The following is a 12435-nucleotide window of genomic DNA, read 5'->3' as shown; positions in this document are numbered from 1 at the left end:
GACAAGGAATACAAGGATGTCAAGGAAAATTTCACAGAAGAGGTAGCCTTCATACTAGGATTTGATAAAGAGTAGGCTTTTGACTGGAAGGCATGAAGAAAAAACATTGCCGGGGAAAGGAAAAGCATGAGTGAAGAACATACCTGCGAGAAAGGCAGGATGCATCCAGGGAATGAGAATCAGAGTTTGGCAGAAGAAGACTGGATATGGTAGAGATTAACTCAAAAGGTGAACTGAGTCAGATCCTAGACTGCCTTTTCTTCAAATATCTCATATGTCATCTGAAAAGTTTACGTGTTATTCTGTAAGTAATGGGGACCTTGTTAAGGTTTGTATCCTGGAGCTGGAGTTGGTCAGCAATTCAGTGTCATCAAAAAGACAGCTCTGATGGAATTATGAAGAATCAGTATTTGAGGGATAAGGAGGAAGACTGGGACAGGAGAATTAGGGACAGTAGGGTGCAGGAGCCAATTGGAAGGAAAAGTGAAACCTGAAATCTGAAAAAGACAATGGCAATGAAACAAAAGCAAGGATCAGAAAAATCTTGTCCAATTGGGGTCAATGTTGCTTCACTGTTCATGGAATTATATGAAAGACTATTGACCCTTCTAACCCCAAGATTCTATGAGTTAGGCTTCTGTGATCACATAAGAACACTACATTCCAGAGTAGAGCATTTTCCTACAAGTGTAAGTACATATAAGGACATTTCAGATATATCTATACATATTTCAGAAGTGAAATCATCTCCTGCCCCACTTAATGTATTGGTTGAAAGGGGGATGATTAGATCTACTTACTTGAGCACAACCTAATGATATGTTTTTGATGTATATCCAGTATGAAGATATGGTAATGTTTATCAGGGTTGTTTCCCTAAATAGTTGTTATATATTCAAGGCCTGCATACTTGTGTGTGTGTGTGTGTTTTTAAGATTTTATTTGTTTATTTGACAGACAGAGATCACAAGTAGGTGGAGAGGCAGGCAGAAGAGTGGGGGAAGTAGGCTTCCCACTGAGCAGAGAGACCGATGCGGGGCTCGATCCCAGGACCCTGAGATCATGACCTGAGCCGAAGGCAGAGGCTTTAACCCACTGAACCACCCAGGCCCCCTATACTTGTGTTTACAGGACACCATTTTAGTTTCTGTTAGTGAACTCAGAATAAGATTTTTTTTAAAAGAATTTGTATTTATTTATTTGAAAGAGAGAGAGCATAAGCAGGCAGAGTAGCAGGTAGAGGCAGAGTTGGAAAAGTAGTTTCCCCACTGAGCAAGGAGCCAGACATGGGGCTCAATCCCAGGACCCTAGGATCATGACTCAAGCCAAAGGCAGTCGCTTAACCTACTGAGTCACCCAGGTGCCCCAGAATAAGGTCTTGGTAGAAAATTGAGAAATAAAACTATGAAAGAACTAGAGAAGGAAAGGAAACATAATCAAATAACATGATACAGAAGATACTGAATTGTGGGATTAATATAGAAGATACTAAATTGCTGAATAAATTCTCATTGTTTATCAAGTTCCAAGGAGTTTGTGTAGGTGTAAATTAAAGAAATATACCGTGGAAGAAGTAAGCAGACAGTTAGACATATGGCAGGGTTGGCAGAAAAAAATGAAATGGTATTCAGGTGGAGAACATGCATTTTGCAGCATTTATAGGTATCCCACATGTCTTATCCTTAATAGGTAAGTGCATCATTACTGGTTTTTACTTATTTTATTTGCCAAATATTATATGCCACTTGTATTCATTCAACTGAAACTTGTAACAAACAACCAAATGAAGTAGGTGGTTGTCTTATTTCCATTTTACAGATGGAACAACACAGAAAAGGGGCAACACAGAGAAGTTAAGCAATTAGCCCACAGTAACACAGCTGATAAGTAGCAGAGCCAAGGACTCCAGACAGTCTGACTCCAAAGTCCATGTTCTTAACCAACATATTATGCTGCCTTTCTGAGTTTGAAGGTGGGAGAGAAAGTAATGCTTTTAAATGCTATAGCTTAATCTAGAAGAACATCAACAGGACTTTGACAATTATTTGTGCTAACTTATACATGTAAATGCCAGTTGAAAACTGTTGTAACACTTTATATTTGTCCATTTCCTTTATGGCTGATGGTTATTTCATTCATATTGTTAGGTAACAGGGATGCAAAGATTAGACATGGTTCCTGCTTTCAAGAAATACATGGTCTAGAGGAAGAATAAAATAAGGATATCAAATGGTTTAATAGAGAGTGATTAAGAACTGGGTTAACAATACAAATAGACTATCATGTAAGCACAGATATTGGACATTTAAATCATAGTGTATCAGAGAAAGCTTCCCCGAAGAGATGTTATTTGTCTTGGGTCTTAAAGGATGAATAGAACTTAGAAATACAGGGAATTGAAGAACAACTTTGCAGGCAGTGGGAAACAGCAGAAGCCAAGCAACAAGTAAAGAAAATACAACACATTTGAGTAACTGCAAGTTGTTCTTCAGGACCAGGGTATCATGTATACATGAGGAAGAAGCAGATGAGGTTAAAAACTTGGAGGCCAAACCATGATTCTTACATGAGAAATCAAGAAGCTTGGCCCTTTCTCCTGAAAGCTGTAGGGAGAGATTGAAGCCTTAATCAGGGAGGTGTGGGGTGTGTGTGTGTGTGTGTGTGTGTGTGTGTGTGTGTGTGTTTTCTTGAGAAAATAAGTCAGACAAATGTGAATGACAAAATGGAAGATAGAATGGATCAAATGTATACACATATTTTGGAACTATTGCAATAAACCAGGCAACAAGTTATGGAACCCTAAACAGAAGCAATAGCAATGTGAATAGATATGAGGAGAAAAACTGAGAGGATATGTAAGATGTAGCAAACACAAGATAAAGATTGTGTGCATTTAGGGAGGGGATAAGAGGGAGTTTTTCCACAGAGTGGTGACCAAATCCTGGTTTGGGGAATAGCTTCATCAGAATGGCTTAAAAAAATAGTGTCTTTATCTTCCCCTCCATAAATCCTGACTTAGCAGGCCTGGGGTAGCAACGGGACATCTGTACTCCTTGGAAATTTCTGAGTTGATTCTGCAGTAACAAGGATTGTTATTGCAATGCCTAAGTTTATGGACTGGATGCCCATAAATATGAGATAATATGATAATAAAGGTTGAAAGAGACTTTTGACTGAGGGAGAAGAAGGATGTGGACAAGTTTACTTTTAGATCTAATTTGGGCTACCTGTAGGAAATCTGGGTTGAGCTAGGAATATTGGTTTGGAACTCAAAAGAGAGATTTTGTTTGAAAATAGATGGTGGTAGATGAAGCTATGAGTTTGGGAGGTCATCCCAAAGGATGTATGGAATAATGAAAAAGATGGCCTGAGCCCTTAGAAACACTAAGGATGAGGAACACTTCCCTCTCTCAAGTATTTAGGGAGTAATTGGAGGAAGAAGGAATCTTCAGAGAGTAACAAAATGGGACTGTTGTCATAGAAACCAAGAGAGGTCAGAGTTTCCGTAGATAGGAGTGGTCAACATGAATAAGAATTATAGACATTCAAATAAGGTAAAAAGAGCAGAAAAGGGGTCACTAATTGATAAGATGGTGACCCTGGTGGCCTATGAGAGTGGCTCTAGTAACAGAGTATAGAAGGAAGCCAAATGATGGTAAATTAAAAAGGAAAAGAAATGTAAGAAATTAGAAACCCTAAGTAAAGATGAGCATTTTAAGAAATGTGTCAATCAGGGAAGATGAGAGAGAATAACAGCTAGTCAGGTTAGGGGAAGAATTTTTTTTCTTTTTTAAAACTAGAAGAGGGGGCGCCTGGGTGGCTCAGTGGGTTGGGGCCTCTGCCTTCGGCTCGGGTCATGATCCTGGGGTCCTGGGATCGAGCCCCACATCAGGCTCTCTGCTCAAGAGGGATCCTGCTTCCCCCTCTCTGCTTGCCTCTTTGCCTACTTGTGATCTCTCCTTCTGTCAAGTGAAGGAATAAAATCTTAAAAAAAAAAAAACAAAACTAGAAGAGGTGTGAGAATGCTAAGGAGAAGAAATTGTGAAGAAAAGAGATTGACAGATTCCAGAGAGAGGGTGCAAACAGTGGAGGTAATTCTTTTAGGAGCACAGAGGTAATAGAGTCTAGAATACCCTGGGAGGGATTAACTATGGATGGGAGAGACAACACTTCCATTAAAATTAAAATACAAGTAAGATGCAAATGGATGCAGATAAGACTTTGGCACAAGAAAGGGGAGTTGAAGTTCTTACTTGATGGTCTCTGTTTTCTTTCTTTCTTTTTCTTTTTAAAAAAATCTTATTATTTATTTATTTTATTTTAGAGAGGGAGGGGGGGCACTCACAAGCAGGGGCCAGAGGAGGAGCAGAGGGAGAGAATCTCAAGTGGAAACTGTATTGAGCATGGAGCCCACAGGTGCTTGATCTCACAACCCTGAGATCATGACCTGATCCAAAACCAAGAGTCAGTTGTTTAAGCAACTGAGCCACCCAGGAGCCCGATGGTCTTTTGTCTTCTTAGTGATAGAGGAGAGCCCATCTGCCTTGCTCAGGAAGATAATGTCTGCCAGGGACCAACTTCCTCAGTAGATTTGGTGGAAAGCGTAGCACAGAATTTCTCAGGTAATACAGTTAAATAACCAAATGAGGAAATAACAATTAAATGTTTACCATCTGATGATAGTATATGGTCAGAAATAGAATTAAGTAGAATATGTGCTCATAGAGATAGAAGTATGAAGTAGAAGTATGAAGTAGAAGTATGAAACCAACATTCAGGTTTAAAGTAGACATTATAATTTAAAAAAAGGAATCAAGAAAGGACTAAAACACAGAGTTATATTGAGGAACACGAAATACAGTATTTTGCATTAAAGGATTAGTTTTTAGTTTATGCAGAACAGTTTGAATATGTCATTGTATTAGACCTGCCTGATGCTCCTTTGCTCTCAGTGTTTATTTGAAGAGATATAGCTAAGCCCTTGGTATCCTTGTTTTAATGATGAAAGCAAGCAAGTTAGTCTGTAGTGTTTCCTCCCCTCTACTTTGTCCCAGGGCCATTTATCCATTAGAAGCCATTGGCACACTGCCTAAGACCTACAAAAACATTTGGAAACTGAAAAAAAAAATTATATAGGCTTCAAAATATGAACTACAAAATAAAACTCCAAAACTAAAATTAATAAAATTCTGTCAATTTCATTAATGGTCAAATTTAGTATTCATGAAACTGTCACTGACACTTAAAAATCACTTGTTGCTTGAATTTTCTCACTTCAAGAAAACCTTGTGACATGCACAGTGATTTGCTAGAAATCATACCATACCTAAGTAATTTACCATAGCAAAATAATTTTAAATAAAAAACAATTCCTTTAAATTACATCTGTGTGTGTGTGTGTGAGTGTGTGTATAAAAGGTGAAGATATGGTGCATCCTAAAAATGTCTGGTGTGATGTTGAAGATGTATAACAAGGACATATTATTCTCTAAAAAGACCTGCTTTCTGTTCCCTCTCACAAGTAAGCTGTGTGCCTCAGTTGTCCCTTGTATAATTTATCTCTTCCCCAAACTGGGAAACCCATTCACTTCAGTATTATAGTTCTTGCAGTTATTTGCCTTTCTATTCCTTATTGAAAAATTAAAATCTTTGTCCCCAATAAAAGAAATTTTGGTGAGGGATATGGGAGCCTTCTCTACGCCCTTGAACTCATATTATGCTTTAAGGAAAAAACAGAAACTAAAATTCCTTCAGTTGTTTCTAGGATCTATGAGAGGACTGGTTCCTAGATTGGAGAAGACAACACATAGTATCCAGATAATCTAGATTCTCTTCTAAAATCTGTCCCGTACTCTTCAATAGGAGACTTAGAAAGTTTGAGGTACTCATAATTGTGCTAACACACTTGCCTACGTATTCCCTCTCCAATCTGCAACTTCAGGTTATATGGTTTGTTAACAAGGCAAACAATCCGCCTGCAGCCCCATGGCCCAGAAGAGTCCAAGAGTAGAAAAAAGAAAGCAAGTACTAAATAATGTGAGCTTTTGGCATAGAATCCTTAATCCCTGTCTTTTCATGCATTATTGTTTTGGGAAACATTGATTGAATAATATATAATATCGGAGAAATAGCGTAGATATTTTTGAGCTTGGAAGAACCTTAGTGTTGACATTGATGTTCCTTGGAAATATTGAGGAATTTAGTACTTTCTGTGAACCATACAGTGTTTACATTTAAATGCCACTGGAGCACGTTCAATCCACTGAGCAAAAATCTAGATGGAGCTTTGGGTTAACGTTTGCCTCTACTCTACTCCTAGCTATTTGTAGTGCATTGCAAAGGTACTTTGTGTCCTGATGTCTAACATTTAGGTCCCCAAGCCTAATACGAGCTGCCTGACCCCAGATGTAATATTCAGCAATATTAATTGACGAGAGATTTTGAGTTATCAGGAGAATAGGATTCATCCAGCTTGGCAGCCGCTCTCTCTGTGTGACTGATCACTTTCTAAGTGTATTAATGTGTATCTAAGTGTATTAATAGTCTTGGATCATTGACTAATTTAATTTGAATGCAATTAATTATACAAATGTGAACTCTTCACATTTACTTTCATTAAAATTATATCACAACAAAAAGAAAATAGGTATAAATCAAGCCACGTGTCCTTGCTTCAAGTATGAGTCACATCATACATTTTAACTTTCCTAAAGTCCACACACATCTGGGAGTTCTGATCATGTGACCTTCTGTCTAAAAAAACTTGGCTACCTCTATAATCCCATTTTTATTCCATAATCTATACAGTTCTCTTTTGTACCCCAAATAGTAATGTAAATGTGGGTCTCTTATGCCTAACTAATCAAATTATATGTTTAAATTTTATTTGTTTTGGAGATTTCTTCTCTTTTCTCCTTTTTAAATAGGAATTTACTGACAGAAAATGGCAGAAAAAATCTTAGAGAAGTTAGATATTCTGGATGAGCAGGCAAAGATACTCTTGGCCAGAAGAGCAAAGGTTTGTAAATGAAAGCTAAAATTAAATTTAATCATTAAAATATTATTATTTCAAGTATGAACGATTTTTAATTTTTAGTTAATGATGCATTAATTTGGAGATATAAGTTAATTTGTAAAAAGCAAATAATTATATTAGTTCAAAAAGTAGACCATGTCAGTGCCTACTATAAAGAATTAATTAGATATACAAAGTAACTTCTGGATAACTGCCATATTTTTTTTTTCTTTCAAGATTTCATTTAAATGCAGGTGAGTTAACACATAGTGTATTATTAGTTTCAGGATAGAGTTCAGTGATTCATCAGGTGCATATAACACCCAGCGCTCATTTCAACAAGTGCCCTCCTTAATGCCCGTCATCTAGTTACCCAAAAGCCACCTCCCTTCCAGCAACTGTCAGTTGTTTCCTAAAGTTAAGAGTCTCAATGGTTTGTCTCCCTCTCTGTTTTCCTCCTGTTTTATTTTTCCTTCCCTTCTCCTATGTTCGTGTGTTTTGCTTCTTAAGTTCCACATGAGTGAAATCATATGGTATTTGTCTTTCTCTGACTGACTTATTTGGCTTAGCATAATATTCACTCTAACTCCATTCACATTGTTGCAAATGGCAAGATTTCATTCTTTTTGTTGGCTGAGTAATATTCCATTGTCGTATATGGGTATGTTTCTCTCTATGTATATATATATATCCATTCATCAGTTGATGGACATTTGGGCTCTTTTCATATTTTGACTATTGGATAGCTGTCATATTATATTAGGTTAATGTATCTAAGGTGATGAAGATAAAAAAAATCAAATAGGCAGTCAAATAGTGAATATGACTACTATAGTTCTCACTCATATTTTCTAACATATAAAAAGTTATTTAATTGGTTTATTAAAAAGAAGAAAATATTTGGTATAGTTACCAAATTAACAATAAAACTCATAAAATTAAAAAAGGTGGGACTTTTATAAAATTCAATAAAAATATTAATAAGGAATATAGTTTTGGGGATGCTAGGTGGCTCAGTTGATTGAGCATCAAGCTTGGTTTCAGCTCAGGCCATGACTCCTTGGTAGTGGATGGAGCCCTGCATCTGGCTCCCTGCTCAGCAGGAGTCTGCTTCCCCTCTCCCTCTTCCTTTTCCCCTGCCCCTCCGCCCTTATGTGCTCTCTCTCACAAATAAGTAAATAAATCTTAAAAAAAAAAAGAATATAATTTTAAGAACCAGGTTCTTAGCATATATGATCAATGTAATTTGGTTACATGAAAATTTGCAAAATAATATAACAATGTGGGTAAATGAAACATAAAGAGCATCAAATCCAAGAAATCAAGGAAAACAGCACAGAGAGGAATTCTAAAGTGACTGAACATATTTGTGAACCTGAAAATGAAGATTTTGATGCTTGAATAGAAATTTGATTTTCTTTTATTCAGAAAATAGAGAAATATAGAAAAAACAGTAAATTTATTCTGTTATCATTACCCAAATTTTGAAATTGCAAACTAGGAGTAACTTACTAAAGCAACCATATTGGACTTAAGCACTCCAGAGTTCTCTCTCTTTCATTTTTTGTTTAAAATGAAATGTACTGGGACGCCTGGGTGGCTCAGTGGGTTAAGCCTCTGCCTTTGACTCAGGTCATGATCTCAGAGTCCTGGGATCGAGTACCACATCGGGCTCTGCTCTGTGGAGAGCCTGCTTCCTCCTCTCTCTCTCTGCCTGCCTCTCTGACTACTTGTGATCTCTCTGTCAAATAAATAAATAAATTCTTTAAAAAAAAATGAAATGTACTTTAGAAAATATCAGAGTTAAATATGTTTAATTTGTCCTGAAATTCCCTTTTATATATGATTAGTCCTTGTAATTCTTACCTTTTACTAAAACTTCCTTTGTGCAAAGCATTTCAATGCATTTTCTTTTTCTTTTTTTTTTTTTAAGATTTTATTTATTTATTTGACAGAGAGAGATCACAAGTAGACGGAGAGGCAGGCAGAGAGAGAGAGAGAGAGAGAGGGAAGCAGGCTCCCTGCGGAGCAGAGAGCCCGATGCGGGACTCGATCCTAGGACCCTGAGATCATGACCTGAGCCGAAGGCAGCGGCTTAACCCACTGAGCCACCCAGGCGCCCGTTGGATAGTTCAATGCATTTTCTAATTTTGTGTTACTATGCCCAATTTATGTGTTACTGAGAGAGGATTCTCTGGATATTCTTTTGAAAGTATATATAATCAAAATGTAAACCTTTTCTTATTTTTTTAAAGTATAAAATTAAAACATACTTTTGGAAATAAGCAACAAACAAATATATATAAAAATTATACTTAAAGAAGGGCGCCTGAATGGCTCAGTTGGTTAAGGGTCTGCCTTCAGCTCATGTTATCATCCCAGGGTCCTAGAATCTGTCCCACATAGGGCTCCCTGCTCAAGGGGGAGCTTGCTTTTCCCTCTCCCGCTACCCCTGCTTTTGCACATCTTCTCGCTCTCACTCTCTCTCTCTCTTCCTCTGTCAAATAAATACGTAAAATCTTTTAAAAATTATACTAAAGGAAAATTACGTAAAGAACAATTGTCTCTGGCCTCTCTAACTCTTTCCTCTTGGGGCAAACAACACTTAGCAGTTTGGGTTTATCCATCCACATTTTCTTTTGTGCTCTCACAAAAGATATATAATACATAAAATACAAATAATACAAAAAATACAAAAATACAAAAAATATAAAAAATACATATAATACAAAAAATAATATAATACAAATATTATATATGTATGTATAAATCTATATATCTTCACATATACTCATAAATATGCAGTTGCACATACACATACATACATTTATGAAGGTGAATTGCCTCTATTTTCTTTTTTAATGACCAAAAGATGAGATAACAATATATAAATCACTTTGGCGCTTCTTTATTTTTTAAAAACTTTTTATTTTGAAATAATTATCAACTCATAGGAAGTGTCAGAAGGACTATAGAGAGTCCCATGTCCCTTTCACCCAGTTGCCCCCAGTGGTGACATCTTATACGGGTTGTGTACAGTATCAAAACCAGTATGAGTCCCAACCCATGTTAACACTCGTACATTGCTCGTAACCAGACTACAGACTTTATTTAGTTTTCACCTGTATTCATTTGTGTGTATAATTTTATTGATTTTTATCCTGTGATAGATTTGTATGATCACTACCACAATCAAGATCAGCACATTTTCATCACCATAAAGAAATCCCTCATGTTACTTCTCGGTATTTGTATCTATACCCCCACTCTACTCCCTGTCTACCCCTGGCAATGGCTAATCTGTTCTCCACCTCTATCACAGTAATTTTGAGGATGATATGTAAATGGAATGATTCAGTATGTGAAATTTTGAGATTGACTCTTCTTCACTAAGCATAATGCCCTTGAGGCCCATCTGAGTTTTTGCATGAATCAATAGCTTTGTTATTATAAATAATATATAGATTTTATTGCTGAGTAGTATGCCATTATATGGATGTACAGAGTTTCAATCACTCACCCACTGAAGGACATTTGGGTTGTTTTCAGTATTTTGCTTTTAAAAATAAAGCTACTTAAAAAAAAAAGCTTAAAAAGAGCTGCTCTGAATATTTGTGTACAGGTTTTTGTGTGAATGTAAATTTTCATTTCTCTAGGGTGGACACCCAAGAATGTAATTGTTGGGACAATTTCTGTCTCTTAAATTCAACCAGGTTAAGGGCCAAGGTTTGATGTGAGTTCCTCTTCCCTGTGTCTCAGTGTGGAAACTGCCTTTAATAAGCAAGCTGAGCTATTGTGGGATTTACCTCATTTGTTTCCCTTTTCTTGGGGATTATGGTTCTCCCCCCCACCCCCCCCACCCCCCACCCCGCCTGCTTTCTAATGCCTGATTACAGTTGTTTTCATATGTTTTGTCTGGTTTTCTAGTTATTTACAGCAGGAGGGCAATTCCTATAGCACTTAATCCTTCTTTGGCAGAAGCAAAAGTTCCTATCCTTTGACTTGCTTTCAAATTTTTCATCACTTTATTCCTCTATGCAGTGCTGGAGGTTTTTTTAGAAAAGATTTTGGCTCCTTAACTAACTCGTTAGCTATATCCTTTTCTCTCCTCAGTCCATTTCTATAAATATTTGAACAAAAACTTTTGATTGCTTTCTTAACTCTATTTCTGGCTCATGCAACTAGACAAATGTTGCAGTGATTCGCCTTGTTCGTGGGGACAGCAAGAGCAGCAGGTTGGAGACCATGTTGCTCTCCTTCCAATAACTCAATGTATGAGTATTGTCTTTGCTTAATTTACAGGTCGTTCTGAAATTCTAAATTTTAGAATTAGGAGGGAGCCTTCATGATCATCTCATCCAAAGTCTTCTCATTTCATGGTTGGGAAAAGAGCAGCTTAGGTCACACAGCAACAGCATTAAAAAATGTTGGTACACAAGGCCCCTAGTTTTCAATCTGTAATATTTCTCCATTATTGACTGGCACATGAATTCTGTCGTGTGTGCATAAAGTGAGACTAATTTCCTTCCTTTCCACACAGGATTTTCCCTCTATGAAAAGAGCTCATTTTTTCACAATGCTGTACTTTGGCTTTCCTGCAGAAAAACACGCTTCAGAGTCAAGGAAAGAAAAATACTTCAGTTACACCCCTGACGTTTGACTTTCAGTTAGAATTTGAAGAGGATATTGTTCCATTCATATCTAAGAAAGTACCCAAGATCACAGGAGACAATTTATACAGTATTAAAAAAGGAAAAAGGTAACCATCCTAACTACCTGAGACTTTCAGTTTGGAGTTTTAAAGCACTACTGTAGATTTGTCTTAGATTATGTAATTTGTTTTAAATGTAAGCTTTGTCTAACGCAGGTTATGTTTTATAGTGCTTATGAATTACAACATACTTGATCAGCATTCTGAATAGTCATCATTTACAAAATATTTATTATAATATTTTATTATTACAGATGGTAATTAGGTACTAATTACAATTCTGAATTTTTAAAGGAAGACTTGTCTTGAATTCTATTACATTACCCCAAATTAATGTTAGGTTTTATTTCAAGTTTTAGACCAACAGACTGACAAAAGAAGTCCACGTAGAAAATCAAGAGTCAGTTTCTCTGCGTCCTTACAAGGGGTAGCCTGAGTATGTCATACTTGGTTTTCCACTGGCATTCTGTATGTGCACTATGCCATTAATTTTTCTAGGTATCAGAAATGTAGAGGAGAGCCCAGGCAAAAGAAGTAATAAGATGTAGAATTACAGAACTTCAGTCGTACATTGGTGGTGGTGGTGGTGGGGACACTGTTCTTACCTCATTTATTCTGTATAACCATTCAGTGTGTTCAGTGAAGTTTTACAGATGAGGATTCCATCGGAGTGAGGTGAAATAACTTGCCCAAGGTCACACAGATAAGT

General features: G+C 36.7%; 1 protein-coding gene across 1 annotated transcript in view; it reads left to right on the top strand.

Moving 5' to 3' along the window:
• The first annotated feature begins 665 nt into the window (after nt 1-665).
• CUNH1orf141 (chromosome unknown C1orf141 homolog) overlaps nt 666-12435 on the top strand; it is a 46600-nt gene continuing 34830 nt past the window's right edge. The window contains exons 1-4 of the mRNA XM_032870061.1: nt 666-689; nt 1819-1972; nt 6927-7018; nt 11617-11774. Of these exons, the coding sequence (XP_032725952.1) occupies nt 6944-7018; nt 11617-11774 (233 nt within the window). The 5' untranslated portion in view covers nt 666-689; nt 1819-1972; nt 6927-6943. The remainder of the gene's footprint in view (nt 690-1818; nt 1973-6926; nt 7019-11616; nt 11775-12435) is intronic.

This window comes from Lontra canadensis, unplaced genomic scaffold (genome assembly GCF_010015895.1).
Source record: "Lontra canadensis isolate GAN:19392208 unplaced genomic scaffold, GSC_riverotter_1.0 scaffold40, whole genome shotgun sequence".
NCBI classification, from domain to species: Eukaryota; Metazoa; Chordata; class Mammalia; order Carnivora; family Mustelidae; genus Lontra; species Lontra canadensis.
This window is presented reverse-complemented; position numbering and strand designations above follow the sequence as displayed.